We start from the raw sequence: 18,224 nt of genomic DNA, 5'->3' as shown, positions 1-18,224 counted from the left end.
CTGCAGTAACGTAAATGAAAGAGCATTCTTACTTTTCTTTTGGATTTCTTGCATTTGTCTCCTGTTGGCAGAGACTTCAGCCAGGGTGGAATGGTCAGAGAAGCCTACCTGAATTTGCTGTGACTGTGTGACATGCTGGACATCTCCTAGAAAACCTCAGGTCAAGGGTTAGGGTTGCCAAGGGAACATGAACCCCTCAGACCAAGTGGTGGCGGCTGTTCACATCCCTCCTGTGACTGAGGAGTTATCTGGCTTCTTTGCAATGTATTTGAATGTGGCAACTCAGACAGTCACTGATCTATTATGCCATAGGGGTATGCTTCACTTTGTTGGGTGCATGAAATGTTATTCTAGTTACAGATAAATTATGCACAGGACTGCAGAGGGAGGAAGCAGTGAGAAGTGATGACATAAAATGTAAGCAACGGTGCTTATATATTAAATGTATACAAAATAATTGCAGTGTGGCTTCATAAAAGCTGCATTTTACCCAAATCCTGTATTGCCTGTTCTGACCTCTGGATTGCCTTGCTTGTTGGTGGGCCAGGTAGGATGCCCTCCAATGAGCTCAGCCTCTGTTAATCCCTCCCCTCCCCTCCCCTTTCTCCCTCCTTCCCAGGAAATCCATTTAAATGCAATTCCATTCTTCAGCCCTCTCCTTCATGCATGTCTAATGAATGTCAGAGAAAATGCTATTACAATGCAGCCAAGTAGGATCCAATCTTGTAGAGTGTCTACAAGTCATTTGGCGAAAACCCTGGGAGCGCTCCCAGTTTTATTACGATGTAATTAGAAATAAAATCTCATTGCAAGAGTTGAATGAGGAATGGGTGTTAATCCTTTAACAGGGAAAGATAGAGCTGTACTTAGAGAAGGGATTAAGGGCAGGAGGTCCCTTTCCACTGCCGGCTTAGGCAGGCTTGGTGGCTGAGGAGAGGTGACACCCCCAGGGGTGGTGGGGAAAAGGCTTTTATGAATGGGAGCCTCCTTTCCTCACATTTGTCACTCAGATTTTCTTGGTGGCTTGAATTGAAAAGGTGAAATTCTCACAGTGGCTTGATTAGGCTGAAATAGTTCAATGTGTTGTTGGAACCAGCCCTTGTCTTAGTGTGGTGATAACGAGGCCATCACATGAAACCATGGTAAGATTGGTTTTCTTGGGTTTTTGAAAATAGCCCTCAAAAGGTGGTTTCTTGAGTCTATATGGAAAGTGACTGGTAGCCCAGCAGTAGCCCTGGCTACTGATTTCAGCTGGGGAGAAGGCCTGTCTCTGGAGATACAACAGGATGCGCACCCTTGCTGAGTGGGAGACCCAAGGCCATTGAACAGGGCAATGCCCCCTACATGGCCCTCTGGGGCACAGCCTAGATACTGAGCAGTAGGTGGCAAGGTCCTCCTTCTACACCCTCTCCAGATGGGAAAGGTTGGCCCAGACCCAGGTGGTCTAAGGGTTTCTCCTGGCCTGGCTGCTGAGCTCAGCTAGCAGTTCCCTTTGCAGCCTGTTGGCTTAAAGGGAGTTCTGGCTGCTGATGTTCCTTTCTTTTGGGGGAGGATCTGCCCTTATCCCCCACCTTTGTTTCCCAGAGCAGGGAATCCCTTAGCATGTTCTTTGTTAGTGCAGCCTCCTTCCCCCAGGCCTCTTCCTTGCTTGCAGCATATGAGAAGCTGATGCTTCTGAAAAGCTACTCCATCAATTAAATGTGCATACAAATTGGGCAGGGGAGAGCAGCCATTTGCAAAGCAGTGGTTGCCTGTTGCCATAGCAACTGCATCCCCCCCCCCCCCCCAATTCCAAGGCAGACAGGCTCCAGGCTGTTGGTTTGCAGGCAGCTGGGAGAGTCTGGATTCTTTGTCCCCTCTTTTCCCATATTCCAGACTGATGACTGTGAACTACAGCCCGTGACTTGCCTCTGCCTTCTGCCTGGACTGATGAGGCTTGTACTGAGGATGGGGGGGGGAGGGGTGTGGTCCTCCAGGGAAGAGAAGGACCATGGCAGGGTGCTTCCCTCAAATGTTGGGGATGCCCTGGAGAAGAAGCGTGGCTTCTAGCCATGCTGGCAGGCAGGGATTGGCTTGGCAAGCTGACTCTGTGGCGGGGTAGCTGGAGACCACCCCTATGGGCTGCAGAGCAACTTGTCCCCCAACTCTCTCAGACTGTCAGTGGTGACAGATTTCTAGCTCATTGCATTTCATTGCGTTCCTTGGCAGTGCTTCTCTGTCAAGGTCTCTTGATGGCAAGCCCCCATGCATCCTTGGTCTTTCCACAAGCACGGGCTGCATGCTTGTGTGTGAGAAAGGAGGAGGTCTCATTGCTGGCATCTCATCTTCAAAGTGTGTCCATAGTACCTGCACATATGCACACATTCCATGTGGGTGAGATTGTAGACAGGCGTAAACTGCCCTCTCTTCCTCTGACAGGATAATGTTTCAGTCCCAAAGTTGTCTTAAGGCACCTCAGTATCTCTAGACTAGAAATAATGGTTAATTTAGGGGGCCAAGAGGATATTGTTAGTTCCAGCCTGCCAAGGGGAGAACCTAGGAGACCCCTCCAGGCTGGGCCTCAGCCCAGAGCTCCCCTTCCAGGCCCTCTGCTGCTCTCTGCCTTCCGATGGAAGAGGTTTAGAGCCTGCAGGATATCTCCTTATGCTGCATTGCTACTGTTTTCCTCTCCGCACCTACTCTTTTGGTCTTCCAGGACCCAAGCATGCTGACACAGCTTCCTTTTCTCGGCTTGTCTCTTCCAGAAAATAGGTTTTTCATTACTTTCTATGGTGGGTTGTACATATCCGACGTCCAGAAGGAAGATGCCCTGTCCACCTACAGATGCATTACAAGACACAAGTACAGTGGTGAGACGCGGCAGAGCAATGGTGCCCGCTTGTCTGTCTCAGGTAGGTCTTGCTGGGTTGTTTCCCAGGGAGGGAACAGTGAGTGTGGCTAAGTTTTGGCTCACTTTGATGGCTGGTACCCGGGCTCCCAAAAGGGCGAAGCAGGTGTGACCATCTGGAATTGAGTGCTAGCGAAAGAACGCTTCCCCACGGCAAAGCCACGAGGCTGCTCTTGGACATCCTCCTCAGCTGGCAGGCAGGCAAGGATGCAAGCAGGGTTTGTGTCTTCTGCTTTTGCCACTCTGGGGCCCTGCTGATGTGAGGAAGCCCTCCAGAAGGCACGCCCACAGTAGTAAAATATTTTTTCTGAAGAACAATCAGTATGAAAAGCAGCTGAGAGCCTGCAGTTCTCAGGGTGGAGGAGTTGCCGGCAATGGATTCTTGCACTGGAGAGGGGATTGGACCAGGTGACCTCTAAGATCGCCCCCAATCTTTTCATTCTATGATTCTGCTTAGTTTCAAGGCCACCCAGCACTGCTCAAACAGTCCTTAAATTTGTGGGAAAAACAGGAAGAAAACACTCTGGATTTGAATCACTGGGAGTGGGCAGCCTGGTGTTCTGCCTGTTTGCAGCAAAGGTCATTTTCTAGTCCAGCTAAGCTGTGTCTGATTCATCCTACCCACAGAAACAAGTTAGGAGGTCTAAGTCCTGGTCAGGAGAGCCTGAACACCCATCTGTTTTCTACACTGGACCAGCAGAGTCAGGGTCAGCACCACGTGATACTTAACCCCCCAAATGGAAAGGAGACCTACTTTCAGGCAACTAAGAAGAAACATTCCCATCAACCAAGGTGGTACAAAAATCCCTTGGTGCTTCTTGAGTTTTAAGAAACAGGGCTTTCTTCTTCTGCTGAGCCCGCCCATCTACTCAACCTTCAGCTGCTGTGAAAGTTTGGGGCACTGGAGGAAAAGCTACCCCTGGCTAAGCCTGAGCCTTCTTGCCTCTTGCTCACCAGCAGCAGAAGCGTCAAGGATGCTGGGGAGAAAAGCCTTCCTGGTCTGACAGGGAGGTCCTGCTGAAGGGGGAGCCTGGACTTTTGGCTCCCAAATGCTTTGGTCCTTAGCCACCCTGGCCAGTGAGGGGGAAAGCCTTTCTCTCATCCTGTCTGGGTGGGCCTAAAAGAAGTCATTCAGCAAATGCCTGTGGAAAGGCAGGTCTGCGGATGTGCTGGACAAAGGTTGGCTAAACAAGAGGCTGTTCTCTCAGTTCCTTTGCTCCCATGCTTAGCCTGGCTGTGGAGCAGAACTGCATCGTTCTCTCTTCACCTGTCTCGAATAACAAGCTTCTCATCTTCCGCTGACCCAGATTATTGAGGGCCCAACTCACAGCTTTGGTCACCCATTTCTGTTTTGGGGGAGTGGCGATGGGACCTGGAGTTGGGGGGGTGTTACTGTCAGTCCCTTGTTGTGGTCAGATCACTCTCTGTTGGCCTCAGAATCCTCTGCAGGCACTCTCTGCTGCAGGGAGGATCGATCTATTTCATGGGTCTGCCTCAGGCACCTGATAGATCCTGTTAGATTCCAGAGGGAACCTGGGCTTGTTCTTGAGACTCTGATGGTTCAACTAATACACCGTAATCATTGCCTGGGAGATGGGGTGTCAATGACCTTGGATTGGCTCCCATCTCTGTTTGTGGATCCCAGAAACTCTCTGGTTTTCAGAGGTGCTCCAGAGATGACTGGAGTGCCACTGGCAGGAAAAAAAAAGAGTGAATCTGAGCAATGGATAAGACCCTTTATTAAGTATAACTTTGTGGCAATAAGAGTGGCAAAACATGATTATTTCTCTGCTCTTACCACATCCACAATAGGGACGCGGTGGCGCTGCGGGTTAAACCGCTGAGCTGTCGATCGGAAGGTCGGCGGTTCGAAACCGCGCGGCGGGGTGAGCTCCCGTTGTTAATCCCAGCTCCTGCTCACCTAGCAGTTCGAAAACATGCAAATGTGAGTAGATCAATAGGTACCGCTTCGGCGGGAAGGTAACGGCGTTCCGAGTCGTCATGCTGGCCACATGACCCGGAAGTGTCTATGACAACGCCGGCTCCAAGGCTTAGAAACGGAGATGAGCACCGCCCCCTAGAGTCGGATTCGACTGGACTTTACGTCAAGGGAAACCTTTACCTTTACTACCACATCCACAAATTGCCAGCTGGTGGCCTATGGTTGGTCCAGTATGCAGCAGTGCAGGTAATTATGAGCATACCATGGTGCATCCATGTAACATCACTATTTTGTGAGTGGCACTGGCCCTTTGTGACATGGGGCTGGGTTATTTGCGAGACCACCTATCTCCAATTATGTCTGCCTATTCCATGAGATCTGACAGACTGAGCATATTTTGGGTTCATCTACTGGCACGCAGGAGGCGCGCCTTCTCTGTTGTGGCACCTGCTGTTTGGAACAGCACACCCCCTGAGATTTAGATGGTCCTGACCCTGCTGGCCTTTCTTATTAAAACAATCTTTCTCAACCTTTTGACCCTGGAGGAACCCTTGAAATATTTTTCAGGCCTTGGGGAACCCCTGCACATTCAGGCTCAAATATGGGCCAGAAGTTACAAAATTATTATATTTGTTTCATGGGTAGGCCTGTATACATGCATTAACAGTGTTTGTAAACTAAAAATAAAGAATGAAACCTATCTCTTTAATGTGAAGTGGCCGGAATTTGAAATAATTTTTCAAATAAATCGTGATCTCCCAGGGAACCCCTAGTGACCTCTCGTGGAACCCAAGGGTTCCACAGAATCCTGGTTGAGAAACCCCACTTTAAAAACTTGGTTTTCCTTCTCAAGCCCTGGGCTAGGACATTGAATGAGCCCATCTGGAAAATTGGTTTAGGGATTTAAATATGTTGTGCTATTGGCCTTTACTTACACTGTTGTATATTGTGTTGCCTTTTAATGATTATTGTTGTCTTAGTATGTTTAAATAAATAAAAAGAAAAGAAAAGAAAATTTGGTGTGTGGAATCATAGAAATGTGACCCAGAGTTCGCATGTCATGTTTTCTACTGTTTTGTGCACCTGGGAAAGCTGCCCTGCACATTTCTTTGGGATAGTGGGAGCAGAGTCGTTCCATGTTGGTATCACCCTCATCTGGAGCAGTTCCTGTATATTTGTCAAAATGGCCATGATTCTTCTTAGAGTTCGGCTTGGCATGAACTTTAAATGGATGCACATCATTTGCAGAGACCTTCAAGCTAATTCGGGAGGAGAGACTAAATACTTAAAAGGGTTTGAGAGCGTACCTTGCATAATAATGCACTCTATGCGTAGAATTTGGGCTTGGGGATTCTTGAGTTGGATTGTACTACGTGAATCCCATTCATTTCTCTGCTTTCAGACCCTGCAGAATCCATCCCAACCATTCTAGACAGCTTCCAATCCCAGGAAGCAAAGGCAGGGCAACTTGTGGAACTGCCGTGCATTGCTTCCGGGTACCCGAATCCTGCAATCCGATGGATAAAGGACGGAAGGCCGCTGCCTGCTGACAGCCGATGGACCAAGCGCATTACAGGCCTGACGATCAGTGACTTGCGTGTGGAGGATAGTGGGACATACGTCTGTGAAATCACAAACACTTTTGGGTCTGCCGAGGTCACTGGGACCCTAGCAGTAATTGGTGAGTGGCTGATGACTTAATTCCCAGGTGCTGTGTACCAAAACACTTTTACTGGGAGGGGGAAGGTGGGGAAGGAGGACGAGAAGAAAGAGCACAGATGTGCTCCAGGATCTTCCATATTCTTGCAGAGAATCCACATCTGAGGGACTTGGCTGCTTGGGAGACCAGTGAGCTAGCCATGTTTATGAATGAAATGTAACTATTCAAGGTGCAAAACCAAAATTATTATGAAGAGCTCCAGAAGGATCTCTTTGTGTGATTGCCCAATCAAATAACAAAAATGTTTCCATTTAAATAAGTGGACTTACTTACAGTAAGTAACGCTGCTCATTGGGGCAAAAGCCCTCAACTCCACAGATACAGTATACTGTTGGGTTATGAGCTGTCTGTAACTAACCAGAAAAAAGATCTTGGGATCACAGTGGACAATTCAGTGAAGACGGGGACTTGGTATGTGGCACCTGTGAAAAAGAATGTCATGCTTGGGATCATTAAGAAATGGTTTGAACATAAAAATGCCAGCATTGTATTAACTTTCTTCAAATGAATGGTATGTCCACATTTAGAGTACCTTGCCCAGTTCTGGTCATCGTATTTGACAAAAGATATGATTAAGATGTAGTAAATCATGCCAGACATGGAAAAAATAGGCAGAAGTTTTTCTCCCCCTCCAAAAAGTAGGACCAGTGGTCACTCGATGAAGCTGACTGGAAGGAGATTTAGAAGAGTGCATCTTCATATCATTCCTACAAGATATGGTGATGACCATTAACTTGGGTGGCTTAAAAGAAGATTGGAGAAATTCATGGTCTGTCAAGTCTATTGGTCTTGAAGACTCAGTGTTGTCTCTGAGTTGCAGTCAGCTTGCCTCCAGATACCAGATGCAGAGAAACAATGGTGGGAGAGGGGAAGGACTCCACCTCCTGCTTGTGAGTCCCCAGAGACATCTGGCTAGATTGGGATGGGCCTCATCCTGATCCAGCAAAGCTGGTTGTAGGCCACATTGCTTTCTGTGGTTGTAGGCCACATTCAGGCAGGGAATGGAGGGAAGCCTTCAAGGACCTGTTCTGTCAGCTGGAATTCACAAAGGAAATGCTGTGGATCGGGGTGGTGATCTTGCTCTGGGATTCTAGAAAACTTGAGGTGGTAGCACTTGGCTGCATTTTTCTCTAACCCAGGCAAGAATCTAGATGTCTTGTTCCTGACATTCCCAACTCTTGGTTTCTACCCTGTGTTAGCGTCCCTGCAGGGAGGCCGTGGATGATGGGACTGAGAAGAGGGGTTGAGGTGCTATAGCTAGACAAGGATAGCTTGTATTTGGGTAACCACCTCTCTGAAAGTGGCTCTGCTCTCTCCCTCTCTGTCTTTCGCAGAGCCACTGCATGTCACTCTTACACCAAAGAAGCTAAAGACTGGTATTGGAAGCACAGTTATCCTCTCATGTGCGCTTTCTGGCTCACCAGAATACTCCATCCATTGGTTCCACAACACGGAGCTGGTGGTTCCGGATGACTTTGTCTCTGTCCGTGGAATCCACAATGAGACCCTGCTCATCACGGCTGCCCAAAAGAGCCATTCAGGGGCCTATCAGTGCTTTGCCACCAGGAAGGTCCAGACAGCTCAGGATTTTGCTGTTATCGTGTTGGAGGGTGAGCACCCAACTTTGGAGGGAGAGCTTTTAGGCAACATGGTGGCTCCTTGCCTATTCCTGGGTTCTTTGTGAAAAAGGATAGATAGATCCTGAATCATCAGACCTTTGATCTGTCTAGCTCAGGGCTCCCTATTCTGCTGAAGTGGCTCTCCATGGTGTTCCCCTTTTGGTTCCTTAAGAGAGATGCTATGCAGGTATCTGGGGGGCTTGGCTCTTCTTTCTCTGCTTAGCAGAGACCCCTGGCATTCTCCATGCCTGGCTGGAAAGAAAGTCTGAGAAAGTCCTGCCTCCCTCTACTGTCAAAATAGAAGCATTTGGCCTAGGAAACTGCTTAGAGGCAGAACCAGAAAGGGCACCGGGATTGACAGAGACCTCCAAAAGGGGGAAAAAAACAAAAGGACTCCTACTGCCAACTTTCTTGTGACTCTAGTGAGCTTTTTAAGTCATTGAGCTCCAGAGAAGGGTCTTCAAAAGCAGCAGGAGACTGGTGCAGGGGGACAGTGCTGATGGTCTCCAAGGGCAGTGTCCTTCCACCCCCTTGGGAAGCCTGCTAGAGGTCATATCAAGTAGTTGGTGGTAAAGAGAGACAGACAGACCCTAGATTATGGAGAGGTTTTCCCTCCTCCTAGTAATGCTACAATGCAGTTGGGTGGTGCTGTAAGGCTGGATGATGAGCATTTACAGCGGCAAAGACCTACCTTCTTCATGCAACACTTAAACTTATAGAAGTGGCTACCCCTGAATGTTCTGATAATGAGTGATAAGAACTGAAAGAGAAAGTTGGGGTAATGTTTTGCAATATCCAGGGAGGGGACCATTGCAAAGCAACAAGAGAGAAGGGAAGTACACTGTCCTGAGGTCCCACTTTTGAGTTTCCAGGAAACTCACTACAGGAGAGGAAGAGGAGGAGTAAACTGGAAGCTGTTGCAGGATGGCCATTTGGCCAGCAAGGCCAGTATATTTTCACAATGGATGGTATCCCTAAAAGGTTCTGGGCCAAGACAGGCTGGGCAGAGAGAGTATGAATTCCCAGGACAGGAAGAGAATTATTCTGTAAAATGTTGAGGGCCCTACAAAGTTTTGCCCTACTATTTCCAGGCCTTCAGGAATGCTTTGAGATTTAGGGCTTGAAATTTGGTGTTTCAAAGTTTTTCAACAGTCCTATCGTTAAAGAGGTGTGTTTGGATGGAAAGTGCAATTGCATTGATCCACACCTCTGCATGCTCCCTGATCTGGTCTCTCTCCTAGATGGGACCCCCAGGATCGTCTCCTCCTTCAGTGAGAAGGTGGTGAACCCTGGCGAGCAGTTCTCTTTGATGTGTGCGGCCAAAGGGGCCCCTCCGCCCACCATCGCCTGGTCCCTGGACGATGAGCCCATCCAGAGAGATGGCAGCCACCGCACTAATCAGTACACCACATCTGACGGTACCACTGTGAGCCATATGAATGTGACCAGCCCGCACATCAAGGATGGCGGTGTCTACCGATGTACTGCGCGGAACTCAGTGGGCAGCGTTGAATACCAAGCGCGAATAAACGTAAGAGGTGCCTGTCTACTTTTCAATATCAGCCTAGGCTCTTCTTGCATTGGTTTTTGTGTCTGGTTGGTTGTGCTGTTTGTTCTGTCCCGTTCCCTTCCTTTGTGTGTTACTTGGCCATAGGATGCCCTTTGGCAGAGCAGGTGGTGCTGGGAGAGAACGTAGGTCTAAGCCAAGCATAGGTGGAATGCGCCACCTTGAGACCAGGGTGGGAGGCTGAGAGGGCAAAAGAGGCAGTGCGATGGAACTGAACTTCCTTTTGATGGCATGGCAAAGTGCCATCCTGGGCACTGGGTCCTTGGCAAAACTGATGATGTTAAACTGAACTGTATTCCCTCTCTTTTTATTGAAGGTTAAACATAGTTGTACCTGCTTTGACTATCCTGAAACAGACGCGTGTATACCAGTTGAGAGAAAGCTATAAAAATATCGGTGTGGGAGCAAAATAATTTTGTCAGAAATGGTTCTTTGTAAGGGGTGTGTCCACAATTCCTGAAGACTCTCTTCTTCCTGAAACTATTGCAGGCTGGAGACCGGTCTGGGACCAGAGAAGAGGGCAGATGTCTTGTTCAGAACAGCCTAGGAGGAAATGTTGCTGATCACTGTGTGCCGGGGAGGGCTCTTATCTAGGTTCCTGTGGCACAGCCTGTGCCCTGTGCACTTCTTTCGGGCATCTGCCATGCCTTCTCCATGCTTCTTGGCGGAGTAGCCAGGAAGCCCGTGGGTGGGAGAGGTTGGCCTTTCAACTCCTCCTCAGCGGAACAGCCAGCAAGTGCTCAGCCTCTGGCTTCAGGCCTGTAGGTTCTGCCCCACCCCACCTTTCCCAAAGTGGCTTACCAGGAAGAGGGAGTAGTTGCTTGCTGTGGCAGCAGCTGGCCTGTCTGGACAAAAGGGCTGGGGAGGCAGGCTGTTCTGTTCCTTAGTGAGCCAAGCCAATGGGACTTTCTGGCCCGGAAACTGAAAGGTGCTTGGAGTGTTTGATGTCACTTGGAGGGGGTCAGCCTGACAGAAATCTTGCTGGGGGGGTGGTCCCTCTTCCTCTCCCAAGTTCCTCCTCCTTGGAAGCAGACCTTTTCCCCACAAAACTGCCCTTCCCTTTGAGTTGCCCTAGCCTGCCCTCTTCTCCTCCCCTGCTCCAGGCCCCCCTAGCATCCGTGCCATGAAGAACATCACAGCTGTGGCAGGCCGGGACACCTTCATCAGCTGCAGAGTGATCGGCTACCCCTATTACTCCATCAAGTGGTACAAGGACTCACTGCTGCTGCCTGACAACCACCGGCAGGTGGTCTTTGAGAATGGTACTCTCAAGCTGACGGATGTCCAGAAGGGGATGGACGAAGGGGAGTACCTCTGCAGCGTCCTCATTCAGCCTCAGCTCTCTATCAGCCAGAGCGTCCATGTTGCTGTGAAAGGTGGGTGGCCACAGCTGGACCCCTCCCTGGAACCGACAGCACCTCTCCTCCTGGTGCAGGGTTGCTGTTTGGCCAGGCTGCTCCTCTGGCAGGCTCCATGGCCAGCCAGCAGGTGGAGTGGGATTGGGTACATGGCTGCCAGAACGCTGTTCGGGGTTGCACTGCTTCTGGCAGCTGCTGCCTGGGAAAGTGTGTCAGGCAGGTGACTGGAGTTCCCAAACAGGGCATCCTGGTGTGTTTGCTGGGCTAGCCAGCCAGGAAAGGGGGCAGAGCCAGGGGTGCTTTGCTTTCATTCCTTGGAAGAGGGGAATTTTCTCAATCAGGCAGCAGCTGGTTCTGGAGCAGGCAGGGCCAGGGCCAGCCAAGCGGCATGGGTGGGGTTGGCAGGGCCCACGTGCTCAAAGCTGGTTCTCACAGAAGTGGAGGTGGGTGTGTCCACGTGTCTCACCCCATCTCCTCAGTCCTGGGTGACTGACCTCATCTGGCATTTTTGGTGGTGCTGTGCCAACCCCCCCCCCCTTTCCCATGTATATGTGCCAGAGGCTGAGCAGTGAGAAGCCCCGCCCTGTGTGGGGAGCCTGTGTCTCAACTCAGCCAGTTCCCAGCTGTGCGTTGCTACTCTTCTCTTTTGGAAAAAAAAATTGGCTGACATGAACCAGGCTGAAATGGCTCGATAACACCCCTTCATTGGGTAGAATCTTCATTGAGTTGCCCTGAAAGGCATCTTAGGCAGTGCCATGTGGGCAAAGCAGATGAACTCAGCCCTGTTTCTTGTGGGGCTCATATCTTGCCTTGCCTTTTTTTTTCATATCACTCTTTGCTGCTTCATTCAGAAACACTGCTTGCACTTGCTTGAAACCCAGTTCCTGAGCTGATTGCACAGCTGTTGCAGCCTAAGTTTCCCTCCCTCCTTCACCTCCTGGCCCAGATGATCTGTTTCTGGCAACAAGCGCTGGAGCGGAGTATGCCATGTAAACATGCCACTTTAAAACAGCTGACCTTTGCTCAAAGCACCTTTGGGGATGGTTTTCTCTGTTTGCAGCTCTGTAAAGGATCATCCTCTCACTCCATGAAGCACACAGAGCGTTGTAAGCGTTCTCCAATTCATCAATTATTCAGCTCTGTTTGGGGAGCCATCAGCCCTAATGAATTGAAACAGAGGCGTGTCTTGCCTTTCCATCCCGGCAGCTTGCCTGACGAGCTCAAGGCTGGCCTGGCCCTCATCGGGCTGCAGTTTGTGGGCAAGGAGCTCCTGCGAGGGGCCAGATGGGTGGGATTCTACTTCTCTCTGGGTGAGTCCTTCCTGCAGCTGTGTGAGTGCTTGCAACTTGGAGACAGTTGCTGCAGCTCTGGAGAAGGGGTGGTAGCTGCTCTGGCTTCTGTGGGGTTGAGTGTAGTGTGGGGGAGCACTCCCCCCCTCCAGGTCCTTGCATCCTGTAGACTGGTTTGAAGGTCCCAGGAAAGCCATTCATGGTTCGTTTTTAACCGTTTCCTCCTGCCTGGGCCTTTTTCCTGCAGAAGGGTCCCTGCTGGCTCCCAGCGAGTTTGCATGCCATTCAGGTGAACTAGGTTAACCTTCCAGTTATCTCACCCTGCCCCCCCCCCCCCCCGCCGTTGCTAAAGACAGGCATCTCTCTGTGTTCATTGACGGTCCTTTGAATCTGCTAGAAATGGATTTTCTGCAGATCTCGTAGCAAATGGCAATGTGCTTGGATGCTGCAGGAAGCCCTGCGCTCCATGGTAATCTTTGGGTGAATTGGCTGCCAAAGATGAGGGTCCCAATAGGAGGAAGCAGCCCTGCTGGCTCTTCCCTTCCCAAAGGGCAGAGCAGGCAAAGGCCCCGGTTTTGGAACAAGCAGCTGCCAATTGTTCTTTGTGCCTGTCTGAAGCCCAAGGAAATGAAATGCTAGTGGTGCCCCACTTCAGGGCGGTGAGTGGCCAGGCTCAGCAGCACTGCTTTTCTGTGGAGGTGGCTGGTCCCGGCGGTTGCTGATTGGCCCCTACCTCGACTCTCTTCCAGAGTGCACTCAAGTCTTAGTCCAGTTATCATTTGGCTTAATTTAATTCTACATTTTTGTTAATTTGTGCTCCTTTTACCTGTATACTTTTCTTTATTTTTTCTTGTGTATCTTTCTTGTAAACCACTGAGGGACAGGAGTTGCTCAGATGTATCATCTTGGCTTTTGACAGAGGTGCCCATGAGGAAGGAGGCAGCAAATGATGAGGTGTATGTCATGGTGCAAACTCCACTTCTTTGAACTTGTGTGTGAAGTTGCGATGCAGATACAAAAGGATGGAGCTAGTGTTGTGGCGTCACAACACATTTCATCATTTTGGCATTATTGTCCATAAGTAGAGGGAGATTCAAAGCCCAAGGGCAGTGATCAAAACTTTCCATTTCCTAGGTCTCATCAGATGACATTCTCAGACCCATTCTCATGGGACCTAGATGAAGTTAACCCTGTTTGATCTGATTGGATGGGCAGATACGAGAGTAGATGCTCCCACAAAGAATCCAGTCCCGAGCCATGTAACGCCTTAAAAGTAACAATCAGCACCTTGAATCACACTCAGAAGCCAACTGACAGCCAAGGCACCTCCTGAAGCAGTCAAATATAATGGGAAACACCCACCTCTGCCCAGGCTACCCATTTTGTACCAGCTCTAGCTTCTGAATGCTTTCAAGGGCAGCCCCATACAGAGCACAATACAATCATCCAACAGCAGGCAACTAGAGTGACTGAGTAAAGCTTCCTGAATCAGGAAGAGAAACAACTGGCACACAAGATATAACTGTGCAAATGTCCTCCTGACCACAGCTGCTCCTGCTCCTCACGGAGGAGCTGAGTCCAGAAGGGCCCCCCAGTTGTGGCCTCTGAGTGGGGGGACAGAACCCTGTTCAGAGCCAAAACCACTCTATCTTGGAGGGATTCAGTCTGGCTCTCCTCTTCACCATTCAGAACCTGGCTGCCCGGGATTATCACACTTAAGATGGGTAGCTTCATTCAAAGTCTTTTGAATGAATGAATGAATGAATGAATGAATGAATGAATGAGTGAACAAACCCATTTTGCCCACACGCTCACAAAGCCATGTTGGTGGGCAAAAGCTTCACATTTTTTTGTGGGCTCTGTGGCAAACTGTATGAGGTTGTATCACACTTGGGGGCAGTTTTTGGGGACTAGTTAGACTTGTGTGTGTGTTTTGACTGTGATGTGTCTGTCTTAGGTCTTGCACTCCAATTGACATCTCAATTGGACATTTCTCATCTCAAAATGATAGGAAATGATTTCCAGCAATGATAGTCAAACGCATCTTGTGGGGCTGCCATAGGCCTTGAAATGGATTTGAGCCTTCATCCAATTCATCCTGAATCTTTCTCCAGGGTCACACTAGCCATGTGTCCACCTTTTCATCATCCTGGGCTCCTTGGGAAGAGCAAGGGGCCTGCATGGCTCCCTCAGCAGGGAAAGGGCACTCAGGAACAATTGTATCAATCGTTTATGGGATATCTCTGTCCCAGAGATGACCAAACAGAATCAGAGGTTGGGTTGGCAGGATATTTCCTGAAAATGCCAGAAAACCATCAGGATCTAAGAAGTTGTCAGATCTTCAGTATTATACAATAATACTGTTCTGGCTTACATACAAATTTGACTTAAGGACAGAGCTTGGGAACGGAACTCGTTCTTAAACTGTGGACTACCTGGTATTAGGAAAATGGTTGAACACAAGAATTCTAGCAAGTATCCTTGCTTTCAAATGTGACAACTCAAAGCCGTTGGATTCTAGCTTTCTTTTTTCTGTGCTTGTGGTATAATACATAAGGGTTGCTAGCCACATTCTCAATGTGAGAATCCTCCCATCTGGTGGTCACCCATCTCTGCAGTGGTTAAGTGTTCCTGTAAGTCCTGTATACCCTAGCAAGCAGTGATTTGTCCACAGCAGAGAATTCTCTGCTGTCCCTCCATATCTAGGTTGTGTTCTTGCTGTTCTGAAAATCTGCTGCTCACCAAGCCTGAGTTTGCCAAGTCTTCCCATAAAGGCTTGCCGCTGTCTTGCCAAGTAGGCAAGTCTTAGTATGAAGGGAGAGCTGAGGCTGAAGAAGGACAGTTCGAGGCTGAGAGTTGAATTGGTCCCCCAGAGCTACTTCCAAGCTTCCAGCCACTGTGAAGAATCTCCCCCCATAGTCTGAGCAGGTCCTCCCTCAAGCCATGTGCTCACTTGTTGGAGGGGCTGAGCTGGGCAACCTACCTCCTCTGACTGCTTTCCTGCCCTCTGGGAGTTAGTGGTGTCCAACACATTCCTCTCTTCGACAGTTCCTCCTCTTATCCAGCCCTTTGAATTCCCTCCGGCTTCCATTGGGCAGCTCCTGTACATTCCATGTGTGGTCTCTTCTGGCGACATGCCGATCCGCATCACTTGGAGGAAGGATGGGCAAGTGATTGTTTCAGGCTCTGGCATCACCATTGAGAGCAAGGAGTTCATGAGCTCCTTGCAGATCTCCAGCGTCTCCCTGAAGCACAATGGCAACTACACCTGCATTGCCAGCAATGCCGCTGCCACCATCAGCCGAGAGCGGCAGCTGATTGTGCGAGGTAAGCTGTCTGCTGAGGCATTGGTGGCTTCAGTGGGAACCACTGGAGAAGAGCCTCTACTGGTTCCTAAGGTGGCCGTGGTTATTGTAAACCTCCCAGAGTCCCTCTCGGGGGGAGATGGGCAGTGGTGAAATTTGATAAACAAACAAACTGCCCACGAAGGGGCTGGGTCACTTCTGCTGTTATTCCCAGGCGGTGATCCAGATAGAAGAGGCAGCTGGCCCAAGGTTTGCACCAGCTGCCATACACTGCCAGGAAGCCATGGAAGAAGTTGCTTGGTGAACTCAGTAAAGAGTTGGGATTCTGGGTGCCCCAGCTCTACAGGGCCCAGGTGGGGAATATGACTTAGTGCAACTCAGTGGGTCAAGGAGCAGAAGTGCCCAGAAGGGCAGTTACAGTGATGGGTGGACTGGAGACTTGGAAAGACTACATGGGGCTTTAGAAGATGGCTGGGTGGTGGGGTTGCTGTCCTGAATGCTTCCAGTCAGCTGCTTTGGGAAGCAGGATTTATTTAATCATTTATTTAATCCAATTTCGAGTTTGCCTGACTCCTCAACAACTCTGGGTGGCTTACATATAAGAGGAAAATAAATTAATAAATAAATAAAAACACTGCCAGAAGAACAAAACTAGGCTAAACTAAAAGGGACTCCATAGCCACTCTTATCCCAAGGCCTGGGAGAATACTGTAATCTGGTTTTTAGTATTTTCTGGAACAGCCTAAGGATGGGAGCTCCACAAATCTCGGGGGGGATATCATTCCAGAGGGCAGGTGCTGCAACCAAGTAGGTGCACCTCCTGGGTCCTGCAAGATGACATTGCTTGATAGATGGTATCTGGAGGGTACCCACCCTGCTTGCTTGCACCAGATGGGCAGAAACAGAGAGGGATAAACAGTCCCTCAGTCAGGCTCTGTGCCATGGAGGCTTTAAATAGGATAATTAGCAACCTGACTTGCACCCAGAAGCAACCAATGCAGCTCATGGAGCAGTGGGGTCACATGAGCATACTGTACAGCTCCCATCATGCTTGCACCCCTGGACCAGCTGTAGCTTTTAGATGGTCTTCAAGGGCAGCCCCATGTAGCAACATTATAGTAATCCAGTTGTGAGGTGACCAAGGGATGAGTGAGTCCCTGAAGAGCCTCCCAATCTGGGAAAGGGTATAAGTGGTACACCAGCTGTACTTATGCAAAGGACCTCTTGGCCACAGCTGCTACCTGCTCTGAGCAGGAACTGAGAGTCCAAGAGGACCTCCAGATTGTGCACAAGTCTTGAATTGGGAGGTGCCAGCTCACTGAGAGTTAAAGATGGAATATCTCTGTAACCAAGGACTCCAAGAGACATAGCCACTCAGTCTTGGTAGGATTGAGCCTGAGTCTGTTCCTTCCCATCCAGCCCTGCACAGTCTCCAGGCACTGGGCTAGGGGTTGAGATGTACAACTGAGTATCAGTGGCACATTGATGATACCTAACCCCAAACTGATGGATGATCTCCCCCAGAAGTTTCATGTAGATGTTAAACAGAAGGGGAGGGAGCACTGAACCCTGTGGCACCCCACAAGTGAGGGGCCATGGGCATGATCTCTCCCCATTTACCAACACTGATTCAAACCAACCACAATAAAAGGAGGAGAACCACCGTAAAATGATGCCTCTCATCCCGACCCCTTGAAGCCAGACCAAAAGGATACCATGGTCAACAGTATCAAAAGTCTCTGAGAGATCAAGGACCCCAGTGATGGACACACCACCACCCTCCTGGCTCTACCACAGGTCATCAGCAAGTGCAACCAATGCAATTTCCATACTAAACCGTGGCCTGAAACCCAACTGAAATGGGTCAAGATAATTCACTTCCCCCGCTGACCTCTGGAGCTGAAGCCTGATTGCCCTTTCCATCACCTTCCCTATAAAGGGTCCAGTGATGACCTTTTGAGGAGAGGGCACAGAACAGCTTCCTTCAAGGCCAAGGGAACCACTCTCACTCAAAGAAGCTTACCCACCACATGGACAAATAATCTCCTGGGTGGCTGTAACTGTCCAGGGTGGACCTGAATCTAGCAGGCAGGTCTCCAAGCTAATAGACTGGAGAACATTGTCCCCTTCCTTGGGAGTCACAGAATCAAGCTCACTCCAGATAGCCACACAAGACCCTGCCTTGGATACCTCAACTGGACCTGTGAATCTGAGTGATTTTATCTGCCAGAGAAGAAAAATATTCCTCACTGTGGCCCTGCAGATGGTGCTTCAGCACAGCCCTCCCCAACAAGAGTGAAGAAATAGTTTCACTGCCCTTCTCGCCACAGCTTAATTCCCAGTATGGGTTGTTAACGTGTGCTCAATCAGATTCACTCTTCCCTTCCTCCAATGATGCACCAGGTGTCTCTTCCTGTGCTTCATCTCCCGAAGCTCCTCAGAATCGATGTGCATCTCAAGATTGGCGTAGGGGGAGACACTTCATTGGGGAAATCCAGCCTAAGGCCTCCATCACCTGCCCTCCAAGGCTGTGACTG

The 18,224-nt window shown here is 49.6% G+C and overlaps 1 protein-coding gene across 1 annotated transcript in view; it reads left to right on the top strand.

The window, feature by feature from the left end:
• DSCAML1 (DS cell adhesion molecule like 1) overlaps positions 1-18,224 on the top strand; it is a 136,005-nt gene that overhangs the window by 67,254 nt on the left and 50,527 nt on the right. Inside the window, exons 4-9 of the mRNA XM_063311025.1 lie at positions 2,745-2,891; positions 6,232-6,510; positions 7,884-8,159; positions 9,410-9,706; positions 10,839-11,111; positions 15,431-15,709. Of these exons, the coding sequence (XP_063167095.1) occupies positions 2,745-2,891; positions 6,232-6,510; positions 7,884-8,159; positions 9,410-9,706; positions 10,839-11,111; positions 15,431-15,709 (1,551 nt within the window). The remainder of the gene's footprint in view (positions 1-2,744; positions 2,892-6,231; positions 6,511-7,883; positions 8,160-9,409; positions 9,707-10,838; positions 11,112-15,430; positions 15,710-18,224) is intronic.

The sequence above is a fragment of the Candoia aspera genome, chromosome 9, assembly GCF_035149785.1.
Source record: "Candoia aspera isolate rCanAsp1 chromosome 9, rCanAsp1.hap2, whole genome shotgun sequence".
Classification (NCBI taxonomy): domain Eukaryota; kingdom Metazoa; phylum Chordata; class Lepidosauria; order Squamata; family Boidae; genus Candoia; species Candoia aspera.
Note: the sequence above shows the minus strand (reverse complement) of the source record. Positions and strands in the feature narration are given on the sequence as shown.